General features: G+C 38.0%; 3 protein-coding genes across 4 annotated transcripts; 2 read left to right on the top strand and 1 right to left on the bottom strand.

Moving 5' to 3' along the window:
* Positions 7,468-14,548, top strand: LOC109209573 (anthranilate synthase alpha subunit 1, chloroplastic-like). 2 transcript variants are annotated; one of them, XM_019372888.1, is made up of 11 exons: positions 7,468-7,761; positions 8,008-8,192; positions 8,310-8,499; positions 10,188-10,339; positions 10,818-10,933; positions 11,021-11,267; positions 11,354-11,410; positions 11,580-11,723; positions 12,214-12,294; positions 13,148-13,234; positions 13,550-14,548. In XM_019372888.1, exons 1-11 carry the CDS (start codon positions 7,611-7,613, stop codon positions 13,988-13,990), a joined length of 1,851 nt encoding a protein of 616 aa, XP_019228433.1. In that variant the 5' UTR covers positions 7,468-7,610; the 3' UTR covers positions 13,991-14,548. The 2 variants fall into 2 exon arrangements, with proteins under 2 accessions (XP_019228433.1, XP_019228429.1); XM_019372884.1 differs by having other exon boundaries at positions 11,580-11,732; positions 13,550-14,547.
* Positions 16,257-17,035, top strand: LOC109209566 (30S ribosomal protein S31, chloroplastic). The gene is made up of 3 exons (XM_019372871.1): positions 16,257-16,467; positions 16,569-16,633; positions 16,746-17,035. Exons 1-3 carry the CDS (start codon positions 16,308-16,310, stop codon positions 16,863-16,865), a joined length of 345 nt encoding a protein of 114 aa, XP_019228416.1. The 5' UTR covers positions 16,257-16,307; the 3' UTR covers positions 16,866-17,035.
* LOC109209559 (pleckstrin homology domain-containing protein 1-like) lies at positions 20,643-21,379 on the bottom strand. The gene has a single exon (XM_019372860.1). The coding sequence runs from the start codon at positions 21,291-21,293 to the stop codon at positions 20,862-20,864; it is 432 nt and encodes a 143-aa protein (XP_019228405.1). The 5' UTR covers positions 21,294-21,379; the 3' UTR covers positions 20,643-20,861.

Genomic DNA, 26,136 nt, shown 5'->3' with positions numbered 1-26,136 from the left:
ACCAACAACCCACGTTCTTCATGCACAACTTGAACTTACCCATGTACCCTACCCATGCAAACCCTCAAAACTCTTTTCCCAACTCCCATTCTGCCCAAACACAACCACTATCCCAACCCAACAACAATACACCCACAACTCCACTGCCCAGGATAACACCACACTCTACTCTTCAAGTGTCGAACCAAACACACACATTACTACCACCCTCAACCCTCCAAGGATCAAACCAAACTCAAACACCACCTCCAACCCCACAAACTCAGAACCAGAATGTGATGGAAGAGGAGGAAGAAGAGGAAGAAATTCCAACAGAAAGAATAGTGGAGCACGGAGTGTTAAGATACCCAAAAACAATGGCATTCCAAGCAAGAAGAGAAAAAGATTCATCTTAAGCTGCCCAGTGGATTTGAGGAAATGCTCCATCTCCATAAGGAAGGTGAATCCACCGAGCATCTACCAACATGCAGTGGTGTTAGTACCAACGATGTTCACCCATTATTGGACACAACAGGAAAGAACGAGGAACGACCACAACTCCTCAAGTAGCCAGGATAGAGGTGTATCAACTAGAAACATTAGCATGAATATGATTATTTGGAACTGTCGTGGAGCAAATAGTGCAGAATTTAGAAGAGCTTTTAGAGCTATGTTGGATTATCATCGCCTTAGTTTAGTAGCATTGCTGGAAACAAAAATGGAGGATCACCATGTCTTGGTCCATGATTTCGGGTACTCTAGCCTAATCCAAATGCCGGCTAATGGGAATTCGGGAGGCATTGTGCTCATGTGGAACAATGGAGATACAATGGTGGATCAAATTGGAGGAACGGATCAAGAGATACACGCCATGGTAAAGGTACGAAACTCAACAAAAAAATGGTTATGTTCTATTATATATGCTAGTAACCTTATGGAAGAAAGACTAATTCTTTGGCAAAATTTAAAAACAGTAGCAAAAAATTTTAAGGGCCCATGGCTAGTCGCGGGAGACTTCAATTAAGTCACCTGTGCATCGGAAAAACTTGGAGGATTACCTATTAACTATAATAGAATATCCAAATTTTAGATTGTATGAATCAATGTGGACTAGTAGACTTAGGGTTTAAAGGGTCAAGATTCACCTGGACTAATAAGAGCAAAAATTGCAAAAACATTATTATGGAAAGGCTTGATAGATGTATCGCAAACACAGAATGGTTAGAACTATTCCAAGACGCAAATATCAAGCATTTAACTAGAAGCCATTCGGACCACTGCCCAATCAAGATAGAATTCTTTAAAAGTTTCTCTACCAACAATAATATATTTAGATTAGAAACTATGTGGCTGTCACATCCCACGTTTAGAGCTTTAGTCGATAACTCTTGGTCAGACCAACCAAATATCACCAAAGCCATAGAATTTTTTTGTCTAAATGCTATAGAGTGGAATAGAAACACTTTTGGTAATATTTTCAAAAAGAAAAGCAAACTACTTGCTAGATTAAATGGAATCCAGAATTCTCAAAACTACCCCCACAGTCAATTCCTAATAAACCTAGAAAATGATCTCCTACATGAGTATAATATTGTTCTCAGGCAAGAGGAGGAATTTTGGAAACTCAAATCCAGGATTCAATGGATCCAGGATGGTGATGCAAATACAAAATTTTTCCACATCACCACCATGCAAAGAAGAAGAAAAAATAGAATTATTTGTTTGAGAGATGAAGCGGGAAATTGGATTCAAGAACAAAAACCCATCAAGGACCATATTATCGATTACTACAAAAATCTCTACACCACGGATCATAACCAATCCCTACTCAACAATACCCACCTCTCCTATAACTCCACAATTAAGGATCAGGACCACCCATTCCTTAGTAGTATCCCCTCTATAGAAGAAATCAGGAGGGCATTAGAATCTTTTCAACCTTACAAATCTCCGGGACCGGATGGACTCCACCCGGTTCTATACCAAAAGTTTTGGAAAGAGACTAGTAAGCTTCTCATAAAATTCTGCCAGGACTCCTTCTCAGGGAAAAAAATGCTTAAAAGTATGAATAATATACTGGTCTGCCTAATCCCTAAAAGCGAAAATGCTGAAACAATTAGACAATATAGACCCATAAGCCTTTGTAACACGGCCTATAAAGTCGTCACTAAGATTATCACAAACCGCATTAAAACACTCCTGCCCACCCTTATCTATCCTACCCAAAGTAGCTTCATAAAAGGAAGAAGGGCTGCGGATAATGCTCTAATCATTAATGAGGTACTACATCACTTCAAGAACACTAAAGGGAAAAAGTGAAAAATGATGATTAAAATAGATTTGGAAAAGGCATTCGACAAAATAGAATGGTCCTTTGTCCGATTTTCCTTAATCTCCCCGAACTTCCCTCCGGACCTTATAAAACTCATTATGTCCTGCATCTTTACTACCTCAACTGCTATCCTTATTAACGGATCTAGAACAGAGTTCTTTGAACCATCTAGGGGTATCAGACAAGGGGACCCCCTATCCCCATACATCTTCATCATTTGCATGGAGATGTTTTCTAGGTTAATTGGCCACGAAATTGACTGTTATTAATGGACCCCAATAAAAATTAGCCCCAAAGGCCCGGAACTCTCACATCTCTTCTTCGCTGATGATCTCATTCTCCTAGTTGAAGCCAACCAAAAAAGCTACAGCTCTAACATTGACACTATCACAAAATTTTGCAACGCTTCGGGCCAATCTATTAATTTTGATAAATCAAAAATTGTGTTCTCAAAGAATACTCCTATAAGTCAGAAAGACCACATCAGCAGATGCTTTTCTATGAATTATACTGAAAACTTCGGGAAATACCTAGGCTTCCCTATCCCAAGCACTAACCCCACTAAAAAGGACTTCCGGTTTATCCTGGATAAACTAAGCAATAGACTAACAGGCTGGAAAACAAAATTCCTAAATATGGCAGGTAGGACAACCCTCATAAAAGCCACCCTAGCCGCAATCCCAAACCACGTCATGCAGATTTATGACCTCCCCAAAACAATTCTCAACAAGATTGACTCAATTCAGCGGAATTTCCTCTGGGGTAGCACGGAAGAAAAGAAAAAATGCCACCTTGTAAAATGGAGTATAGTTACAATGCCTAAAAAACAAAGGGGTCTAGGAATTCCTAACACCCATATGAAAAATTCCTCTTTCAATGCAGCTCTAGCGTGGAGGTATAAAGAAGAGAAAGAAAGCTTATGAGCCAAAATTATTCATAGTAATTTTGAAAAGCATGAATATAGGCTCCCACACGTGGAAAGTTATGAAAAAAGGTAATGAAATATGCAATGCTAACACTAAATGGCTAATAGGTGATGTAAAAGCCATAAATCTTTGGCATGACAAATGGATAAATCAAGTAGGAACTCTTAGGGAATCCATCCAAGGACCCATACAAGCTGGGGAGCTTGACAAAAATCTATCCTGCCTCATTAAAAATGGAAAGTTTGACCTCAGGAACCTATCCTTCGAACTCCCCCCGGACATAGTCTCCAAAATCAACTGTACTTACATAAAACAAACTGGACCCTTTAGGGATTCATACACTTGGAATTCCAAAAATCACAACTTCTTCTCAGTCAAAGCTGCATATGAAGCTGTCTCGGAATCCACGGGCAATCCTAAAAACTTAGCCTGAATTTGGAAAATAAACTCCTTAAATAAATTAAAATTCTTCCTGTGGATAATTTTTTGGGATAGGCTACCCACTAAAGAGATGCTAAAAAAGCGAGGGATTTGCCATGAAGATACTTGTAATATTTGCAACAAGGAGACGGAGAACATAGAGCATATCCTTTTCCGATGCAACTACTCTAGGCAAATCTGGAATCAAATCAATACAAAACACCCCTTCTCCCAAAATCCCAAGGGAAAAGACACTCTTCAAAATTGGCTTAAGAATAAACTCCTATCAAAAGCTTCTTTTGATAATTACCTTCGTTGGGCAGATTTTCTCCCATTCCTCTTATGGCATATATGGAACTTTAGGAATGGAATCCTCTTTGGAAAAAATAAAGCACCCATTAACAAATGCCAACCCATCAGTAGGGCCATTGAATTTCTCTACTTGGCAAAAAATAATTGCTTAAAACCTGTAAAGGAAACTATTTATGTAAAATGGGAACCACCCAACCCAAATTACTACAAGCTTAATATAGATGGCGCCTGCGCGGGCAACCCAGGAGTGGGGGGAATAGGAGGAGTGTTTAGAGACGAAAGGGGGAATTGGATTTTGGGTTTCAATATGGGATTAAAATATGCCACCAACATCTACATGGAAATTCTAGCCCTCCTCCACGGAGTCAAACTAGCACTAACAAAGAAACTCCTTCCACTAGTAATAGAGACGGACTGCTTGGAATTATTAAATCTCCTAAAAACCAACAACTGTCTCTATCAAAATTTAATTGATGACTGCATGCACCTATTACGGATGACGAATGATCCTCAGCTGAAGCACATCTTTAGAGAGGCTAATGGAGTAGCGGACCTGTTAGCTAAAAATGGCTGCAGCCTGGACACTTTTTGTACTTTGCAAACTTTTGTTGTTCCGCCTGTTTTTACTTTTCATGTACTAAAAAGAGACAGTCTAGGCACTATGTGGCCTAGACTGAGTTCTTGTTGTAATAACTCCTAACTTCGTTGAATAAATCTTTTATTACAAAAAAAAAAAAAAAAAAAAAGAAGTTGTTCTTTGTATTCCTTCTGATCGCGTTACGGGAAAGAAAAGTCTCCTTGCTCAACCCTATGCCCCTTTCTATTCTATTATATAATCGGCTAGCTAAAAATGGAACAGATCTAGGATGTAATATTGTGCTATTGTATTCCCTGGTTTTGTTTTTCGTTATACGGACATGAATTTATACACTAAGTTTTTATTATCTTTATTTCATTAGTCTATTTTTTTATTTTTATTTTCATGTAAGAGGCTATATGCAATCATAATAAGATATATAAAAACTTATTTTTCATACTTTGTTAACGGACATAAAGGGGAAAATGAAAGGTTACGGATAAGACTTTACATAAAATAACATTTGATGTATTCGGTTGTAGAATTTGGATGCATGGTTATACGCTTTGGACAGAGGAAAAAGTAACCCCCATAACGAGAAAGAGTAGATTAATGGATTCTATTTCATGATATTCTTTTTAATCTATTGCAACAATTCGTATAGTATTTGTTATTGATTAAAGAATAGACTTTGCATTTTGCTCTCGAAGAAATAGACCCTTTTAGAATGAACTTAATAATGTATAGCTTACCAAACCTTTTTTTTTTTTTTTTTTTTGGAAAAACTCTTAAATCTTCCAGGGTCATATGTTCTAACTTAAAGGAAGAATGAAAACTTGTGAAAATTAAAGATATAAAATTGTAAAACTGAAAAAGATATTAGGAGGGTGTTTGAATTGGCTTATAAAAAGTACTCCCTCCGGTCCAAAATAAGTGATTTTTTAGCCTTTTTTTTGTGATCCAAAATAAGTGATTTTTTCAGATTTCAAGAATGAATTAATTATTTTTTTTTCCTACATTGTCCTTGGAGTAAATAATGTTGGAGTATGTGTTAGGAGTATTTATGTGAGATAGTAAAGGTTAATATGGTCAATTTCATTGCTAATTAATGCTAAAAGATGGATTTCTTAATCTGTGTGAAAACATCCACAAAATCACTTATTTTGGACCGGAGGGAGTAGCTTTTAAGCTAAAAGCCATAAGTTGGTAATACCCAACTTTTGACTTTTGGCTTATTTTTGTACTTTTTATGCCTAAAAGTAAGTGCTTTTAAGCACTTTTTATCATTGCCAAACACCACACAAACTAAAAAAGTACTTAAAAGTCAATAAACACATAAAATAAGCCAATCCAAACACCCTCTAAGTCAAATATATTGTTTAGATAATGGAGAACTTCTATGGGATAGAGTTTTGTCCTGTATTGATTAATTGAAGAATAGTGATTTTCAAAGAGTTATACTTTTATTCAGCTTTTATTTTATAATTCAAACATAATTTAGAAAATAAAATATATGTAATTCTCTTAAGAGTTTATATTCAATAAAATAGAATATACGCGCAAAGCGCGTATCCTAAAACCAATGTTTTAAAAGGCGGGGGCATGAGGCGAGGCGTTTTACCTATGACGAGGCGAGGCGTAAGCCCTGTGACATGGGGCGTAAGTCCCACTGATCTTTAAATTTTACTAATTTCAAGAATTTTAAGATAGTATAAAATAAAAAATAATTATAAAAATTACGTTAAAATCACAAAATTACAAACAATCTATTTAAAAATATTTATAAATTATAATTCAACTATGATAATACGAAAAGTATGACATATATCATAATATGCAAATTAGCTGCAACTCGTTACAGCACAAACATCAAAAGTAATGTATTCGATACGAAATCTTATATGTATCTCTTAAGGAGTAATGAATCTTGAAAGAATTTCGATATTATAATTTGATATTTTTCTTAAAATACTCCTTTTATTTAATATGCTTTGTATTTGAAAGAGAATTTATATAAAAACATAATTCACAATTTAAATGTGATTCTCAAGCATCGTTCATTTTTAAGTTTCAACAAGTTCATAAAGTGACACATAATTCACCATACAATACCATGATAACTAATTATTTGTAAATAGTTACTAATAGTGAGCTATTAAATTAATAAGTATTATATCTCATAAACATGAAAAAAATATTTAGAAAAATAATTATTAAAAAATTATGGACTAGTATATAGTAAAGACATAACCAAAGTTAATAAATAAATACTTTTTAAATGAAAGATTTATTTAAAATTAACTATCATAGCAGTCTTAGTGGATAACGAGCAATAATTTTTACTTTAATTATGACATAAAATACTCTCAACTTAATGATTTAAAATTAGAAAAAAAAAGTAAATTTGAATAGTGAACGATTTATTAAGAAAATTTGAGGATTTACAAGGTTAGTTACATACAATTGCATAAAGTTCTATTAGGCGAGCCCGGTACGCTGGGCGTTGGGCGTGTCCGGGGCATAAGCCCCAATAGTCGAAGCGTAAGTCTTACGGAACTAAGCCCCACACATAAGCCCAGGGGCGTTTTACGAGTGCTCCATTCTGCCTTTTAAAACAGAGCCTAAAAATAGTAACACTGAAATTACTATGTATAATTATCATTATGGACAAGATTATACCGGCATTCTTCATATTGGAAACGAGACATCAGCCAAACGTGTCCAAAAATAATTATATCAATTTTGATATCAGGATTATTTTTCTGATTATGCTAACCAAGTTAAAAGTATCAGAAATAAATATTGTAGATAAGATCAGCTATCATTATTTATTATACTAGATCCTATTAGCTATATTAAGTGAAGTAGACATTTTCTGAATGCGAATATTTAAAACGTTTTCAGACATTTAAAACCTCGAATGTGGAGGCAACTAGTATAAATGAATGATCCCACATTTTCATAGTCACCGTCAATAATCACCATTTCACCACTTCCTCCTTTCTCCTCCTCACTTTTATCTCTTTCTCTTGCCTTGCTACGTCGGTGTTGTGCTCTTGTAGAAATGCAGTCGTTACCTATCTCACACCGGTTGTTTCCGGCCACCCACCGGAAAGTTCTGCCATCCGCCGTCATTTCATGCCGGAGCTCAACTTCTGCACTTTCGCTTCGTGTCCGTACACTACAATGCCGCTGTCTTCACTCTTCATCTCTAGGTACCCCCACTCTCTCAAGTAATATTTTTTTGAATAAAAAAAAGAAGAATTGTCTGTACTGATGCTGTTTTAAAATTCATAAGAATCTTATTTCAAGTTGAGTTTCACGAATGTTTTGTTCTTCAATTTTTTTTTTTTTTTGAATTTGGAAGAGCATTTCTTATTGCTTGGGGAGCTGCGCTGCTTTGCTACGTACGATATGTTTATGTGTGTGAGAAATTTTTGTTTTCCTTTTTTTTGTTTCAGTTATGGATGAGGATAGGTTCATTGAAGCTTCTAAAAGCGGAAACTTGATTCCGCTGCACAAAACCATTTTTTCTGATCATTTGACTCCGGTGCTGGCTTACCGGTGTTTGGTGAAAGAAGACGATCGTGAAGCTCCAAGCTTTCTCTTTGAATCCGTTGAACCTGGTTTTCGGGGTTCTAGTGTTGTAAGGGGATTTAAAAATTTGACTTTAATTTTTACCGCTTCTTATTTACTTACCTTTTGGTTATTGATTCGATAATTACAATGATGCTAAACGTCATAGTTGGTTTTAATTTCTTAGGGTCGCTACAGCGTGGTGGGGGCTCAACCATCTATGGAAATTGTGGCTAAGGAACACAATGTGTCTATATTGGACCACCACACTGGAAAATTGACCCGGAAGACTGTCCAAGATCCCATGACGGTTCCGAGGAGTATTTCTGAGGAATGGAAGCCCAGACTTGTTGATGAACTTCCTGATACCTTTTGTGGTGAGGATTTTGTGTTCATTAATTGCGGTATAAGTTTTTGGATGTGAGGAACTGTTTGTTTTCCTACTTTCGAGAAGGAATAATAACTGTAGGGCTCTTAATTAACAGCTAGATTTCACTTGATACACAAATATGCTTATTATAGTGATTTGTGTTCAAAATTAGTTTTGGTTTTTAGTCAACTGGTGAACTTTCTGACTATGAGGTGCGCTAAAACATTAAAAGCTGCAATTCCTGCTAGTTTCCTGTAGAACTATAATTAATGACAACAATGTGTAAGTTGCTCACTGTTTATGCAATAAATAGCAATAAACTTTTATGTTGGCTGTATGTTGAAGGGAAAATTAGGTTGTAATGATGAAAGTATTTGAGGTATGGATTCAAGGGCAACTACCGCTAGCTCTCCATTTATTTAGAAACAGTGGCTAAGGTGTTAAGTTTATGGACTTTTCTTGTCTGGAAGCGGTTCATGATGCTAGATTCCATTTTGATCCAAATCAGGAAGTTTGGATATTGATGATTAACAACTATGGTTAAATTACCTATCCCCCCTAAAGAAAAGATTGTTATGGTTAAATGCAAATCCTGTACCATTCCAGACACAAACATAAGTGACGAGTGCTCTATGTCACTTGTAATATGGTGGCATAACTATCTGAGTTTTTTGGATGTTTAACGTCACTGATTACATGTATTTCTATGTGCATGCTCAAGGAGATCATCAGAGCATTCCTTAATTTAGAAATCTGCCTTTCCTTCTTGCTTTTGTCTTTATACCAGATCATAAGCTTGTCATGTTCTAAAAATCTCAAGCATAATTAATGCGGGTCATGTCGTGATAGTCATAAATATTTCCACATGGCTTGTCAATGTGTGGGACTTGGGGATCTAAAATTTGTTGTAGTAGTTAAATAGTAAAGTTAGATATGTATGACATCTATGCGGAGAAAATGTTGCACTTCTGGATATGTTCTCTAACAGTATCCATAAATCAACTCCCCAGTTCTCAACCAACTCCAATAATTTGAAATGAACTGTTTCTGTTTGGAGCTTCCGTATTATTATTGGTCACTCCGTTCTGTTCCATCTCACTACGGTCTCGTTGATGTCATTTTGCACCAGTGTTCAGTTGTCCTTGATAATTTATGAAATATTTGAGAAGGCTACTACACCTTGAGCTCCATGCACATCTGCTGGCATGATAACTCGGTAATCATAAGGAGGATTATTTCTAATGAACGTAAGGCTTAAGTTGGTATTAAATATGAGATAGGAAATATACTTTTTTGATATGGAGAGATGACATTTATTCCTGTTCTCTACGATTTATTTATTGGAACAGTGGTTGTCTGCGAGGAGGGAATATCGGTATAGTGCTTAATTTGCACGAGTTGCGTATTCTGTTTCAGGATTGCATATTACTCCTAATTCCTAAAGTAAGAGAAGAATAATTATGATGGATAAAAGACTCATGTACATTTTCCAATCTGCACCTGTACTATTGATGCTACTATATACAATTCCTCAGAATCATATTCTTCTCAGAAGGAGATTACATGTGGTGCTTTCAGGTGACCGCTATCATAATAAGTACACATAATACTGCCATTTACTGTAATGTACTGCATTTTTAATAATGTCTCTGACAAGAAATATTAATTCAATGTTCCTGTTATCGTTGCTAACAGGTGGATGGGTTGGTTATTTCTCATATGACACAGTTCGTTATGTAGAGAACAGGAAGTTACCATTCCAAAGGGCTCCAGAGGATGACCAAAACCTTGCAGATATTCAACTAGGACTATACGAAGATGTCGTTGTGTTTGATCATGTTGAGAAGGTATTTTCGTCCAAATAAAGGTTGGAAGAGCTCTTGAGTGTTATCATGAATGGTCTCTTACTCTTTTACCCATTTTAGTTCTTATCCAGCCTTTTCAAAGTCAGGCTAACATCCGACGTTCTTGATTTACTTGGCGCATATAAGAATCAACTTTTACAGGATGAATGCTTGTGTTAAAGTTGAACCACATGTATTTTTTTTTTTTTTTTTTTTTTTTTTTTTTTTACATGTATGATTAACAATTTTTCCACCTAGGACGTAATACAAACACAAGCAATTTAAGCATTAAGAATGAACACATACCTCTGTTTTCCTTTATTATGCACATGTAGAACATTTCAGCAATTAATGAGACATTTTATAGTTTTTCATATTCTAGAATCACCAATTTGCAGTAGATTTCTTTTCTTCCTCTCCTTCTTTGTTACTGTTTCCATGGCGCTTAGGAATTAATACCGTCAACTTTGCGTTCCTGCAGAAAGCACATGTGATCCACTGGGTGCGGTTGGATCAGTATTCATCTCTTCCTGAGGCATATCTTGATGGGAAGAAACGCTTAGAAATATTAGTATCTAGAGTACAAGGAATTGAGTCGTAAGTCCTTTTTTTTTTTTTCATCAAAACTAGCAATCCAGCAATAATATTTACATATCCACATCTAAGCTTATTTTTATTCTTTAGTCCAAGGTTATCTCCCGGTTCTGTGGATTTCTGTACTCACACATTTGGACCTTCATTAACCAAGGGAAACATGACAAGTGAGGAGTACAAGAATGCTGTCTTACAAGCAAAGGAGCACATTGCCGCAGGAGACATATTTCAAATTGTTTTAAGTCAACGCTTTGAAAGAAGAACATTTGCTGATCCATTTGAAGTCTACAGAGCATTAAGAATTGTGAATCCAAGCCCATACATGACTTACATACAAGTCGGTTCTTCTCTTTCACTGTGAGTAAATATATGATCTTGGTTGCCTGCTGCAGTCGACTTACTATGTCATCTTTTCTATATCAGGCCAGAGGCTGTATTTTAGTTGCATCGAGCCCGGAAATTCTAACACGTGTGAAGAAGGTAAGATTGATGATCTTGTTCTTCTCAAACATTTAACCTTAGATTTAGTTTGGGCATTGCTGCTTTTCTTACTGAATATTGGAACCAGGGTTCATAGTGTCTCCCTTGTTTTCTTTCATAGTTTTTGACAGTTTGTAATGTTTATATACATCATTTGTTCCAATGACAGAGAAGAATTGTTAATCGACCATTGGCTGGGACAAGCAGAAGAGGGAAGACACCTGATGAGGATGTGATGTTGGAAATGCAGATGTTAAAAGATGAGAAACAATGCGCAGAGCACATCATGCTGGTTGATTTAGGACGAAATGATGTAGGGAAGGTTTATTACTGACCATTCCAGCATTTTTGCATCACCAAGAGCTTTAAAATATATCTGGTTCAATGAGTGGCAGAGAGCCTTGTTTGGTAGAAAATTAGAAATGGAAATACTAAAAATATTAACTGCTTCCTTTTTCCGCCCATGTTTTTCACGAAATGCTAATATAGAGGGTGTCATGCAGCATGAATCATCTACTTCTGCTACCCTCTTTAACATTCTAGCCATATAAAATGCAATGTCCATCCCCCTTATTCTTTCCTGTTAGTTGTTACCTCTCTGCTATCACAGTGTTAGTATCTTCTGTTCCACAATATACTTCAGGTAGAGCCCTTTTCAACTGTGATAGAACCCCTCGACGTTGGTTGTTTCATGTAAATACAACAACTAAACTTGGGTGCCTCTTTTCTTGTTTACTGAATATGTTTTGACTTGCACTTGAAAATACATTGGGTTACCCAAATATTTCCTTTTCTTGTTATAGGTGTCAAAACCTGGTTCTGTGAATGTCGAAAAGCTCATGAGCGTCGAGCGGTATTCCCATGTGATGCACATAAGTTCCACGGTGAGTCCATATTTGATTTCGTCCGAGGTCATACTGGAATCTAAATTGCCTTTTGATGTTCTTGTTGGACTCTAATTTTCCTTTACATTCTGCTCATTCCCGAAAATGCAAATAACATGGACAAAAGAGACCCAAAAAGAAAAGAACAGAAATTCCGAATTGATGATACTTTGATGGTTCATATGTGACTATCTCTTATGTTGCAGCTGCTGCATGTGTGTCAAATACATTTGCCTGTGCGTTGGTGCCTGTCTGCATGCATCTCATATTATTTATGACAGTGATATCTGAGCCAACTTGTGCGCACCTCGATTATTCCACCGAGTACCTGATACGAAAACTTCGTATCAGTACAAGTAGTAGGTAACTCTGCTCCCAAGGCTTACGCAGGTAGGAAGAAAGCACCTAGTGTTTATTGCCTCCACTGGGATTTGAACCTGGGACATGAGGGTTCTCCTCCAACTTAAGTAACCACTAGGTCACCCCCCTGGATGCCATGCATCTCATATATGCTGTTGAAACAAAGTAAACAAGCTCAAACGTAACAAAAGTCAAAAGATAAGTAGAAGTGGACTCTAAATTCACACATAGCTTCAGATCCTTTGCGTTTATAAAGGATCAACTAGAGGCAATAGTGAACAGATACTCCATGTCAATAAAGGTAAAAGATGTGTTGAATATTCTTTTTTCAATCAAGAAAATATGCAGTGGATTACATCTCCCAAAAAATGATCTTTGGTTGTTCCATGTGAGGCAACATCTGACTTCCTACTATTTGGAGTACCTGGATGACATTTATGAGCATGACTACTTCTTACAGGAATAACATTATGACATATTTTCTTCACCGCAGGTCTCTGGGGAGTTGCTTGATCATTTATCCTGTTGGGATGCACTACGTGCTGCATTGCCTGTTGGGACCGTCAGTGGAGCACCAAAGGTTAAACTCTTGACTTTAAACTCGCTGGTCTTTCATAGTTTCAAGTTATTACCTTCTCTTAACAAACATGGGAATATAGAGGCGATGTTACATTCTTCACTGATACTTGCTTAAAGTGAAGTTGATCTATATCTGTTTGTCCTACTACGGGGACCAGAGGAAGAGTTCCACTGATTTCCAATTTACCAGCAAATCAACATCATTTTGAAAGACAAGAAAGATCCAACTTCATTTTCTATATTTAACTAACAAATTTGTACACACGAGAAAGATTTCAAGTCCTGCTCTTTGTTCATGTATCGTGCTATGATCCAGGTAAAGGCCATGGAGCTGATTGATCAACTAGAAGTAACTCGGAGAGGGCCTTACAGTGGTGGGTTTGGAGGCATTTCCTTTTCAGGTGATATGGACATTGCACTAGCTCTAAGGACGATGGTATTCCTCAATGGAGCTCGTTACGACACAATGTATTCATATACAGATGCCAGCAAGCGTCAGGAATGGGTTGCTCATCTCCAATCTGGGGCTGGAATTGTGGCTGATAGTAATCCTGACGAGGAACAGAGAGAATGTGAGAATAAAGTAGCCGGTCTGTGCCGAGCCATTGACGTGGCCGAGTCAGCTTTTGTAAAGGGAAGACACAAACAATCAGTCAAGATAAATGGTTCTGTGCCAAATCTATTTTCAAGGGTACAACATCAAACATCTGGTATGTCGAAGGACAGAATACATGAGAAAAGAAACTTGCGAATATGAAGATGTGCATATATATATATATATATATATATATTCTAAAGTGGTTTTCTTGTTCAGTTTAATGTTCTAGTGGATTGAGACTGTAGTTGCAGAAGACAGTTGTTTAGAATGACCCTTCATTTTGGTGTTCTTGAAGCTGAAAGAAGAATGCACATATATAGCAAATTGATAAAATGTTCAATCCTTGTATGCGGGTGAGAATCAATGCCATCAGCATATTGGAAAAGCTCCTTGCGACGCTGAGAACATTTAGCACTTCGTTGGGGTTAATTTCACTGATGGTCATATAACTATGACTTTTTTTCACTAAAGTCATATAACTTTGTTTTCTCACACAAAAGTCATATAACTATGACTTTTTTTCGCAAAAGTCATATAACTTTGTTTCTCACACAAAAATCATAGTGATCGAAAAATATAATTTTTCACTAGTATTTTCTTATTTTGTAGATTTTTATTTCCTTATTTTCAATCTAATAAATAATAATCCAATTAAAATAAGAATGACTCAACCCGACCTGATTCACGTGACCCAATACTCATACATATAATCGAGTTTTTTTTTTTTTTTTTTTGGTTTGACTCGAATTATCGGTTGATACTTGATATGGTTTATTGATTTCTTTGTACACCTCTAGATTTTGGTAAGATACTTCCAAAATTTGGTAAGTGAATCTCATCTCCTTTAAATTCTGGATATGCATCTTAATTCAAAGTTTCATAGTCCTTTTTCTTTTTCTTTTTCTGTTTTGTTAAGAAGTAATGACTTTTAATTTGGGGAATTCCATTTATAATTACAGTATAAAGCAATATTTGGATGCGATCATGTGAATTATTGTAGTGACAGCAGATAACCATTACCCCTCTAAAATGTTTCGTTGGCAGGACATCCCCGTAGCTTAGCCATATTATATTATCTGAATAGAGAACTAGAAAGAGGGTACTGTCTCTTTTAACTTTGTATTTGGATATAAAAAATCCAGGGAATGGATCAAATATGCTTGTACTATTCAGAATTGAGTAATTTTGTCCTCTTTTTATTTATTGGTTTAACAATAATAATTCAGGAGACAAACTCGTTTTTGCTCTTAATCTCTCATAGAACTCCAACGTAAGGCTAATTTTAAATTATAGTCCGAAGTTGTTGGTAAATTTAGATATTTTTTCTTGAGGAATTTAGACACGTGAAGTCCATCCATTTTATGCTGGAATTTCGTTAATGTCAATATCAAATACAAAATGATTTGTTAACAATAAGGGCGCTAATAGACAGAAATATAACAGAAGATAAAATTGAGCAATTTCAAATGATACAGAGGCAAATTTAATCCTTTTTCGAACATTCTAAAATGAACGTAATAAGTGTCAAATTTGGCGAGAGCACTACTGAAAGTCTATTCCTTTCAATATGGTTAGGATGCTTGTTAAGTTAAATAAATTTCGAGTGTCGCTTCAACAAATTTGACACTTGACGAAATGAAAATAATGTTTTACGAAGAGGATCCAAAATTTGTTTCAGTGTTAACAATATTAGGGTGAGAAGTTAGTCAAATAATTCGTTGTGGCTGATTTAAATCAACTTATTTCTTAGTAGTTTGTCCAAGTTTAATCGGGTTGAGTATTTGACCTAACAAGTTGAATTTGAGATGACCCATCAAACTCTCACTTTGCATAGTTTTCACGTGGCGACACTAATAAAAATTATGTTCTTGATCCGACCTAATGCCCCATTTCTTTCATTATCTTCTTTATGTGATAATCTCTGTCTTATTTAAGTGATACAATATGGATATTATGTAATAGCAACCTACTTGTATTTTTGGAACCAAATTTAACATTTTTCGACATATTTAACTTTTGTGATATATAAACATAGTCAAGTTTCTTTTTCATAAGAAAAATTAATTTTATGACCTTGATACAATAAGCTCAAATTAGGTAACCAGTATATGAAATTAACCCATAAACAGAATATTTTTTTTAAATCTTAGGGCGATAGAAAAAAAAAAAAGGTCAATCACACTAATCTAAGTCAAGATATTATTTTTATAATTTATAGGTATACTATTATAAATACACGAAAATGTAATATAAAACATTAATATATTTTAATCTTCATAGTGTATTTTATGTTGAAAAAAATTACGTATAATTAATTTTTTGAAAAACTTGGTTATTTTTTATTCTTTAAAAAATAAAGGCTAGTAACCTTAAGGGGAACTTTCGTCGAAACGACGGCGTATAAGAAGATATTATCTGGAAAGAAAACGCTTCTCAAACGGCCACAAGCTCATTCGTATCTCCTACCATTGCTGCAATGGCGTCGTTGTTAATTGGCTCGCTCCCTATGGCCTCAAAATCCATGGTGCCCATCTCTCCTAATTTATCCTTTTCCCACTCTCACTCCATCGCCGGAACTGTCTCAATTGTCGCAACGCCTTCATCTTTTTCTGCGAATTCCTCCGGCCTCCCACTGAGTATGACCAATTATCTAAATTTAAAGCTAACAATTGCAGAACTCTACTTAATATACAGAGTTATTTTTTTTTTTTAAATTTCTTTCTGATACTTTTGACAGTTTACTGCGGGAGAGGGGACAAGAAGACTGCCAAAGGCAAGCGCTTCAATCACTCCTTTGGGAATGTAAGTTTTCCGTAGTCGAATTTTCACTTTTTCTTAATTTTGTTTTAGTTTAGGTATTTCAGTTTTTGATTTCTAAATATTTGTGCCTACTACTGGCTTTTAAATGGTGCAGGCAAGGCCAAGGAACAAGAAGAAGGGAAGAGGACCACCTAGGGTTGTGGCGCCTCCAGCAGCTCCAAAGAGAGATCCATTTGATGATGGCCAGGTCATTAAAATTGAGATTAATGAATGATCTGACTCCTTTTCTGGTTTGAGTATTCCTCTGTGCAAGTAATTTTTTCAGTTCTATGTAGCTTTATGATATACTACATTTTGTTTATTTATGTCAGTTTGCAGATTATATTGTCGCTGCCTTGAATTGAGGTTCCTAGTTTATGTCATCATTTCTCTAGGCTGCTTGAATGCTCTTATCTTCTGTTAAAGTATGTATGATGGAGAAACAACACACAAGTATGAAGACGAAAAGATAGAAAAAAGAAAGGATGAATCAGGTAAAATACAATGGGCTTGTAACGATTTTAGGCAAGTAACCATCTGAAAATTTTGAAATATGAAGGGGGTAAGGTTCAGAAAATTATCAACTGTGGATCAATTGAGGTTGAACCAGTGGCAGTTTGATGCCAAACTATGGTTAAAGATGCAGATGAGTAGAACCATTCACTCATAATCTTTCCTTGCCTTGTCAAGATATCCTTTGCTGGCCATCGGGGATTTCGGGGTTATCAGATAAAGAAAGGATAGAGGTGTGTGTTCCATTAGGATTCTAAGTGACATATAGCTGCTTTTTATTAGTGCAGCTGCTATTCCTTGTGGAAGAACATTCATAAGGATTATATTTTTCTTTCTTGAAGTTTCTTCACTTCAGAATTTGTTTGCAAAGACGGTCAGATTAGCATTTACGTTTGCATATCACCAATAAATTGATAAGAGGGTATAGCATATCTTTCTTTGTTTTGGATCCATTCACTTCATAACATGATCCAATAGTAAGGTGGCAATTTTGCTCAATTTTCTAAACAGAATCCTCTAGTGTATCTTACTGATATTTCCCAGGATAGATTCTATTCGCAATTCCCTAGTGAGGCTACCCTGTTGATGCCCCATGCTAATAGATAACCTTACAATGCCCTTGTTGGTCACCTTGATTGAATAACCAGTCCACTTAGAGATTACTTCAAACCATTCCTTCTGTTACTAGCAATTAGGTTGGTCCTCTGGGCAGCAACTGGACAATGGCAAATTATGTAATGGTCGAGCTTTCTATCAGACTGTCTTCTTGGTCGCGGAGCCCTTCTTGACTAGTAACGATACATGAAGGGGAAAAAATATTGAAAACATTGTTTCTCCATTATATAGTGCCTGCTATTTTTTTTTTTTTTTAAATCAGGTCTTATGTCAAATAGGATAACTGAAAAACAAAAAGGATTGTCAGTCCTGAACCATGGAGGTATAAGGTAAGGCCTACAGGGAGGAGGTAGAAGAAATTGAAATTGACTTGTAGAAGCTAACAATAACCCCTCTTCAGCATGGACAAATTAGTTTTCAACTGCAACTGCTCAACATTTTCATAGCTCTTTTCGGTCCCTTGAGTACTGTTAACGAGTCCCTTTGACTCGCATTATTAACGGGTCAAATTAGTGAGTCTAGATTAGTGCAAAGATCTGCAAGATCAGATTTATTGCTTTCAACAATCGCCCATGCATCAAATCAAAGCCAAGTCTGGAAGGAGCCATGGCACGGTCACATGTTGGGGAGCCTAGCTCCATTATATCAAATTAAAACCAAGCCGAGAAGGAGCCGTGTCAGCATGCCACATTGAGGACCTAAGTAAAGGCGGATCTGGAGAGGGTTCAACGAATTCAATTAAACCTATTACTTTCTACTCGGATCACTTACACCTGCAAAAAGAAAATTTAGTTAAAAAAAAAATGTATGTATGTAATGGATCATATCCTTTCTGAACTCATTGACTCTAAATTTATGGATTCGCCTGTGCTTAACCCAACCCTCAATCCTCTGTGTGTCTACTCTAAACAGAGCTCTCGCATGGATCAATTATTCCAACTGCAGAGTGCCTTGACAGTCCCGTTCGCTTAGACACGTCGTAGAAAGCTACGATCATATTGTTGTCACTATGACAATTTTTTAGTCACAATGATAACTTTTAATGTGTCGTTATTAAAATAATAATAGGCGTTGGCCTTCTTCAGAAAATACATGTGCAACACCAACATCTTCTTTCACTCTTAACAACTTTTAATTATCTGTTTTCCTCTTGGGTTATACGATTTTGTTAAACGCAAACAATTTAAAAACTTTATCTTACTCATCAAGTATTTTCATGTAATTTGTCGAGCATTCGTAGGCTTGATAGGGAATCAATAGACCGTAACATCCCAGTGCTAGCATAAAAAGCACGAGCATAAAAATGTAAGCATCGCTTGTAAGACACTAAGACTGAGAATTCATTTTTCACAGCAGAATTAGGCCAAAGTTTTGGTTGGAGAAAATGTAGGTTTTCATATCGAATTTAAACTACGGAAGACATGACAAACCATCTTTAGAAGTCAGACCTGTAGAGATAACCGTTTTTTGAAAAAAGAATGACGGAAGTACTCGAAGTTGCAGCAGAAGGTCAACAGGACACTTCTGGTAATAGTGAGCATAAACATTGGGTGACAACCGTGTTGCCACTGCGGGAAAAAAAGAAGGGAAATACTAGATTTAAATGAGCGAAAATCATAACCATTTAGCCGTATACTCCCTTCAACAATCTCAGTCAAATTGGTTTCATCCAACTATAAATCAGTTGTTCTGTAGAAAGCATCCACAGCATGCAGCTTTCCAGTCCTGTTTCACACATTATTTTCTTTTATTTGAAAACTAACATGTTGATTCTCCACTGCAAACCATGATCTGCTAATTACATTACTTGGTCTGACTAGCTCCTGATTTCCTTCGTTGGTTTCAGTTATAACCAAAGTCAACACTAAAGCCACTAATTAACCTATATTGCGTAGCTTGGTAAGTACTTAGCTGTGGCCCCCGCCATCTAGCCAACAACCTTGATGGCGAGATCTCTAGTTATTCAAAAAGCTTCTATCTACCCTATAGAATATTTCATCCTAAGAAGTACTACTTACAATTCCATGAAACGAGTCGAACATATGGATCTGCATGGCCATGTCTAGTAACAATCTGAAGGATCATAAGCACTGTAGTCAATGATATGATTCAAATTTTGTTTTCTTTTATAAGGAAGTAGTTTTTGGTATTGACTAGAGGTGGAGCTACATAAAAGATCTTTCAGAACATAAGCTTTCTTATGTTTTCTGAAACAGCAGCTGTCTGCCAGCCTACCTGAGAGAGTGCAGATAATGATCACAGAAAAAGAATCATCTTCAGCGACAATGAAAGTGACCAGGAAAAGAAAATTGCTCTGGCGATGATGAGGATGAAACTAGTAGATAGTAGCACACACCTTCATCGAACAGCTTATGGATCCCAAGTTCACTTGAACAATGCAATAAGGTGCTAAATAAAAGCTGAAAGTTAACTACCAGCAAGTGCTTCCCAAGAGAATTATCGACATACCACAATTTAGTTCACTGGTTTAGCGTTAGTAGCAGATAAATGTTTATAATAAGTGAGAACCCACGAAAGGAGGAAAAGAAGATACACCTCTAAGTGGAAGGCCATCTCGAAATACTAGTAAAGCATGATCATCAATTAATTTGGTACAAGACTATCAAGAGATCATATAGTGCTGCTGGATGGATTATCTACTTAATTAGATGAAGAAGTTCTATCCTAGAGAAGCCCAATTAAGTTTCAGTATTCATAGCAGAGCAGAAGACAAAGATTGAGACGTATTTCATGCCGTATTGAAAGAGGTATCCACCTTCCCCCTAATCTCATACCGATCAGCTCATTCTATGATGATTTCAAACGTTCATATGATTATTCCAACAGGTGTTGTCACAGCCTACATTATCATTATAAACAGGCATAAAGCAAAAAATGTAAACTCCAGCAGCCTCAACACTGCAAGTCTGCAAGTAGATAAATACGGCAGAGTAGTTTACACCTTTATAGTTGAATACAGATTCAAACAGAGTAATTACATCTTTCTATGCACACCGGACATGGTCAAAATAGAGAAAATAGTTCCTCCTCATATATATAAAAAAATAATAGAGGATAGATACCTAATTAGGAGCTGTGAAATCTATTTCCGGCTATCGTAGTCGAGAATCTCGTCATCAGTGACAGACCGAGACTGCTGCACTATGGACCGTCCGATCGAATTGATCCAATCCTCCTTCTCCTTCTCTGAATCAGCGATGAAATACATGGTATCCGTGCGAGTGGAAAGCTCAAAGGCAAACTGCTTATTGAGAACATCTTCGGCGCCCTTAACAGTGAGGCAATTAGCTACTGGAATCACCCCACGCGGTCGCGATCCGCGCGTGACATTAGCTTCCTTGAACCAAAACAGCTTCCCCTGTTTCAACACGAACCACCGGCGACGCCACGTCTTTATGTACTCGCCTTGTTTTGTGAGCCAGCCTGCGCGTTCAGGATTCGACCAGAACTCTACGCCGTCGTAATCGTCATTTGATTGGGCTGCGCCCATCGCCGCTCGCCATAGGCTTGCCATGGCGATTGAAGCGAAGGAGAAAAACTGGAGGAGAGAGAGAGGGAGAAAGGAGAAAAAGGAGCATAAGACAGGTCACAGGTGGTTGATTTGTAATAATTGTCGTTTCTTTTGTATTTTCTTTTTTCTTGGGACGAAATTTAAGATATTTTATTTAAACTGTCATTGTAATAATAGTGCTTCATGTTATCGGCAGGTACTACAATTCAATTGAATTCACGACTTTACTTATCCAATATTTAATATCTGTGCAAAATTGGTGTCCCTTGATTATCCTTGTTAAGGATTGATAATCTGCAAGTTGGAATTAGGATAGGTTTCAAACCCTCACTTAACAATTGAACTGCTCCGTTTATTTCAATTTAGAAGAGTTAATTTGTTCAGACACAAAGTTAAAAGAAAAAAAAAATTGAAACTTATGCTTGTCAATCTACGTGCACAACCAACAAGAGGAAGTATTCCCTCTACCAAAAAGAATGATATGCCTTTCCTTGGGTTGATGGTGGTCCACCCCTATCATACTCTGCATTGAGAGAAAATGGCCAATTATACAATGAATTTGGTAACAAGGTCGGAATAAAAAGGAAGAGGGTACTTGCGGAGAATATGTTACTACTTGTAATTGCTTGTCTCTTTTCAGCCCTATCCTTCTACGTACATCTATCATCCGTTTATTTTCATGGTGCATTCAAGGAATTACTAGGCTGTCACTTTTACGAGTCTGGGTTTTTCTCAATTAGCTGCACCCATCATGGGATACTATGGATTCTAATCTAGTTAACATCATGTTCCGTGAACAATATTCATAGACTGATACGTTAAAGAATCTAGTTTTGCTACAAAATTGTTATCTGTCCCATACTTTTAACCATGCCGTTATTATTTGACCAAAAAGTATGAACTCTTTTTAAACTAATAAAATAAAAGGATAAGGGATTAATCCTAGTTAAAGAAAATATTCCTAGATCTAAAATCAATTGATATGGATAATGTGGGACCACGTCGAAGTAGATTAAATGCAAAATATAATAAATGTGGCTGTAGTTGATGTGATGAGAATAAGTAATAAATAACAATAAATGGCGCTAAATGTAAATAAGGAGAATGATTCACCAAATATTGAATGAGGTGGATGATTCTTCTTTCTGACAATGATGTAAGACAAATGAATATGGAAATATACGAAACTTTCTCGGATCTGATGCGAGAAATGTGGAATAAACGCCAAATCGAATCTCTTTGGAAAGCTAATGATTGTATTTTTCTTGAGAGTCAACTTTTCCAGAGAGTTCTTATCATATCTAATATTACATGCCCTTTATCTTCTTTCTACTTTTCTATTTATATAAGACATGCCTCAAACCTACCCTAAAGTACAGGTACAGAGAATATCCAATGGAATATTCTCCTAGATATAGTATTACAGAACTAGCCGTTATTTGCAGACTTGAACGTTCGACCTCGGCCCCGATTAACAGCTCGCCATTTGGGCGCGTAGGTCGAGTAGTAACAATTTTACGGAGTGGTGACGACGTGGCGCTTCGAGATCCACATCCGCCTGTTACGTCAGTTTGAAATGATGTCATAACATCATGCGTCATTATGGCGCATCTTCCCGATACGTTGCGTCGTTTCCCGCGCCCCTTTCGTTTCAAAATTAATATGGCAGCGCTTTGCATCCTCGATTAGGGTGCATGTATACCTATAAATAGGGATGGGAACTCTACATTTGGTTTGTTGCATTTCTAGGCGTTTGAATCTTCAAGTTTTCCTTCTTCTCTTCAGAGCTCTTGCATCCTTATTTTCCCCTTCTTTTAACATCTTCTGCCTTTATCTCCCTTTCGTATCTGCAATTCCTTCCCATATACGTGATAAAGAATGGCTAGTGCATCTTCTAACCTTGAGGGAACTTCTGATCCTGTTCCATTGACGGTGGTCATGCATCCACATGACGAAGGAGAAGCCATTGCTGCAGAAGACGAGAGTTTCCCCACTGTGGATGAAATAATTCCGTGCTCAGAGAGGGCCAGGTCGGACTTCTCGAAGCGGTGGCCCTTGTTGAACTTAGGGCTAAATTTTGAATCCCAGACCATATCGACCTTATCCCGGCTAGTAACGATGTGGTACAAGTTCATCGCCCTGGATACTGTGCATTCTATGCGTATCCATTAATCGTGGGTTATTCGTTTCCTCTTCCTTCGTTGGCGGAGGATATCTGTCGCTATTATGGCGTCTTCCCAGCCCAGCTCTCCCCGTATATCTATAAACTGTTCTTTATATTGACAAAGTACGCGGAGCTGGCCAATCGCGGGATCTCCCTTCACCATCTGCTACACCTCTTCGCCCCAAGTTTTCACAGGGGTACGATGATACACCTCCGACACCGCGGGACCAAGGATTGTGGTGAAGATGGACGATAAGACAAATTGTTGGTTTTAGGTTAATTTCTTCTACGTGAGGACGGAGCACGTGGTGGCGAACCCCAACGGTTTCCCCGAGGAGTGGAACTTCGCTCGTAAGTATTTTTGCTAACTAGCTGTTTGTTGTCTCTTTAGTGGCTTGATCGTTCTTCCCTTTTTACATCATCGAGAAGGATCCTCCCACGTTGGTTGCCGACATTCATGACTGGGTGAGCCAAATTCTACCGCACACGGTGGGGATCCGTGAGTGGTCGCATTTTAATAAGAAGTTTGGACGTAAACCTTCTCCGACCGATAAGTCAACTGGTTTCGATATTAGTTTCTTCGCCTTTCATATACCGTTTTCTTTTTTACTTCACCTAGTCTTTCTTTGTTGATAGGTAGGAGGGCTCCGAGAAGGGGGCTCCTACTCCCGCTTTTTGTTAGTCGGGTGCCATGACTGGGTCTCTGCCCGCTGCGACTACAAGCGAATCCGTTCAGATTGTTGTTTCTTCTGGACACCGGCTGTGCGAAGGCCTAGCCGTTGGGTGGCTGCCCCATCAGCGGAGACTCCGACTTCTCCAATTTTGCATTTAGTGGACGAGTCGTCTCAGGGCGAGGAGGAAGCGGTTCCGCTAAAAAGGCGGAGAATAGTGATTGGCGACGAGGTGATAGAGAACGAAGAGCCAGTGAGGGGTGATCCCGAGCGGACCATGGCCGCACCCGAGAGCGGCGTGGCTTTGGGCGCAGAGACAACGCCCCCTTCAAATGTGGAGACTGCTTCCGTGGAAGGAAGGGGCGATCAGAGGAAGCTAAGGTCATTCTGAGGAGTGATCCGTCAACGTCAGAGCGGGCTGACATTCCTTCCTCTACCGAGGAGATGGAGAAAGGTGTGGCCATAGATGATTATGAATCCGGCTCCGACGTCGACCCCGAAGAGCAGAGGATGTTCGATGAGGGGTTTACCCGGATCGAGGTGAGAGTGGATGGATCTTCTCGTTCTATTGTCATCACTTCGGACTGCGACCTGTTGACTAACACAGAGAGCGTGGTCCTTCTTTGGTCCCTCTTTGCTCTGGCGCCAAGAACAGGACTCTAAGTCATTTAAGGATGTCGATCTGTCGTTAGGCATATCCGGAATGGCTCTGAGGGTGAGTGTGTTTTCCTTTTTGTTGTTTTTGTACTTTGAGTCCTTCCCCCTTTCTATTTTTATTGACTCTTTTCGGCTCTTCCGTTTTCCCTTAGACTCTCATTTTAGAGATCGGTAGCATGTCGGGAGGAGAAATGGAAGACTGTTGTCAAGAAAATGGTTTTAAAGTATCGCAGGTATCGTGACAAGTACTGTGAGATACGTGCCCGATTCAGTGCGGACAACGATTTCCAATCCCTTAGAGATGAGTTGGGGCAGAAGGACGATGAGCTCGTGAGGGTCATTGGCAGATGCAGCGAGCTCGAGGGGGCTCTTAGAGCTAAGGAGGACGAGCTCGAGGAGAGCAAGGGGGTCGCGGCTGAGTGTGTCGGCATTCAAGCTCAAGTGGAGTCCTTGCAAGCCGAGCTTGAGCAGAGTTCGATTAGAGCTAACGGCTTTAGTGATGAGTTGATCGAGAAAGTGGCAGAGTTGGAGAGGGCCGGGGAGGTTAGAACGACGGCTTTGGCGAGGGTGGCGGCATTGGAGGAGGTCATCCGCGTCCTTAGATCTGAACGGGCAAGTGAAGCAAAAATGACTGTGCTCAAGGAGGCACGACTTGATGAGCGAATTGGTGGGATCGAGAGAGAGGTTTCGAGCCTTAGTGATCAAGTCGCTTCTCTTGAGGCTGAGAAGGCGCAGCTGTTGGCCCAGTCATCCTCTCATACTTCTGCTTTTCCTGACATTCCGCATCACTTATACGAGATGTGGATCCACACTGAGGCTTAGCTGGACATTCTCAAGAATTTGATGACGGCGGGGAAGGTTCCCGAGGCCGATTTTGAAGATGCTCTTGTCAAGGCGCATGCAGCTAGAATTGTTTGTGGTTATGACCCAGCTACTCCGGGGGCCGGCGACGGCGAGGAAGGGGAAGAATTGAACGAGCTTGAGCAGGATGCCTGGTAGGAAGATGAATATCCTCAAGGCGATGGCGGAGACGGCGCTGCTGGGCCGGGTGGTGAAGGCGGCGGCGATGAAGGTGGGGACGACGTGGAGTAGTACTTTGTACTTAGTTTTTGTTTTAATTTTTTTTTGTGGGTGTCTTCCTGGCCCTTTGTAAGGTACTTTTTGGAATGGAATGATCACAACCCTTTGCTGTACGTTATTGGGTTTTTTATTTTTCTTCGAATGTTTTTCTTCAAATAGTTGCTTTAGAAGAATTGTGTTGGTATGTGCTATCTCAAACATGGTCGAGTATATCTTTGATTGAATCTGGGTGAAGTCCCATGTCGTCATAATTAACTCAAACGAAATTAACTTG

Source organism: Nicotiana attenuata, chromosome 2 (genome assembly GCF_001879085.1).
Source record: "Nicotiana attenuata strain UT chromosome 2, NIATTr2, whole genome shotgun sequence".
Taxonomy (NCBI): domain Eukaryota; kingdom Viridiplantae; phylum Streptophyta; class Magnoliopsida; order Solanales; family Solanaceae; genus Nicotiana; species Nicotiana attenuata.
This window is presented reverse-complemented; position numbering and strand designations above follow the sequence as displayed.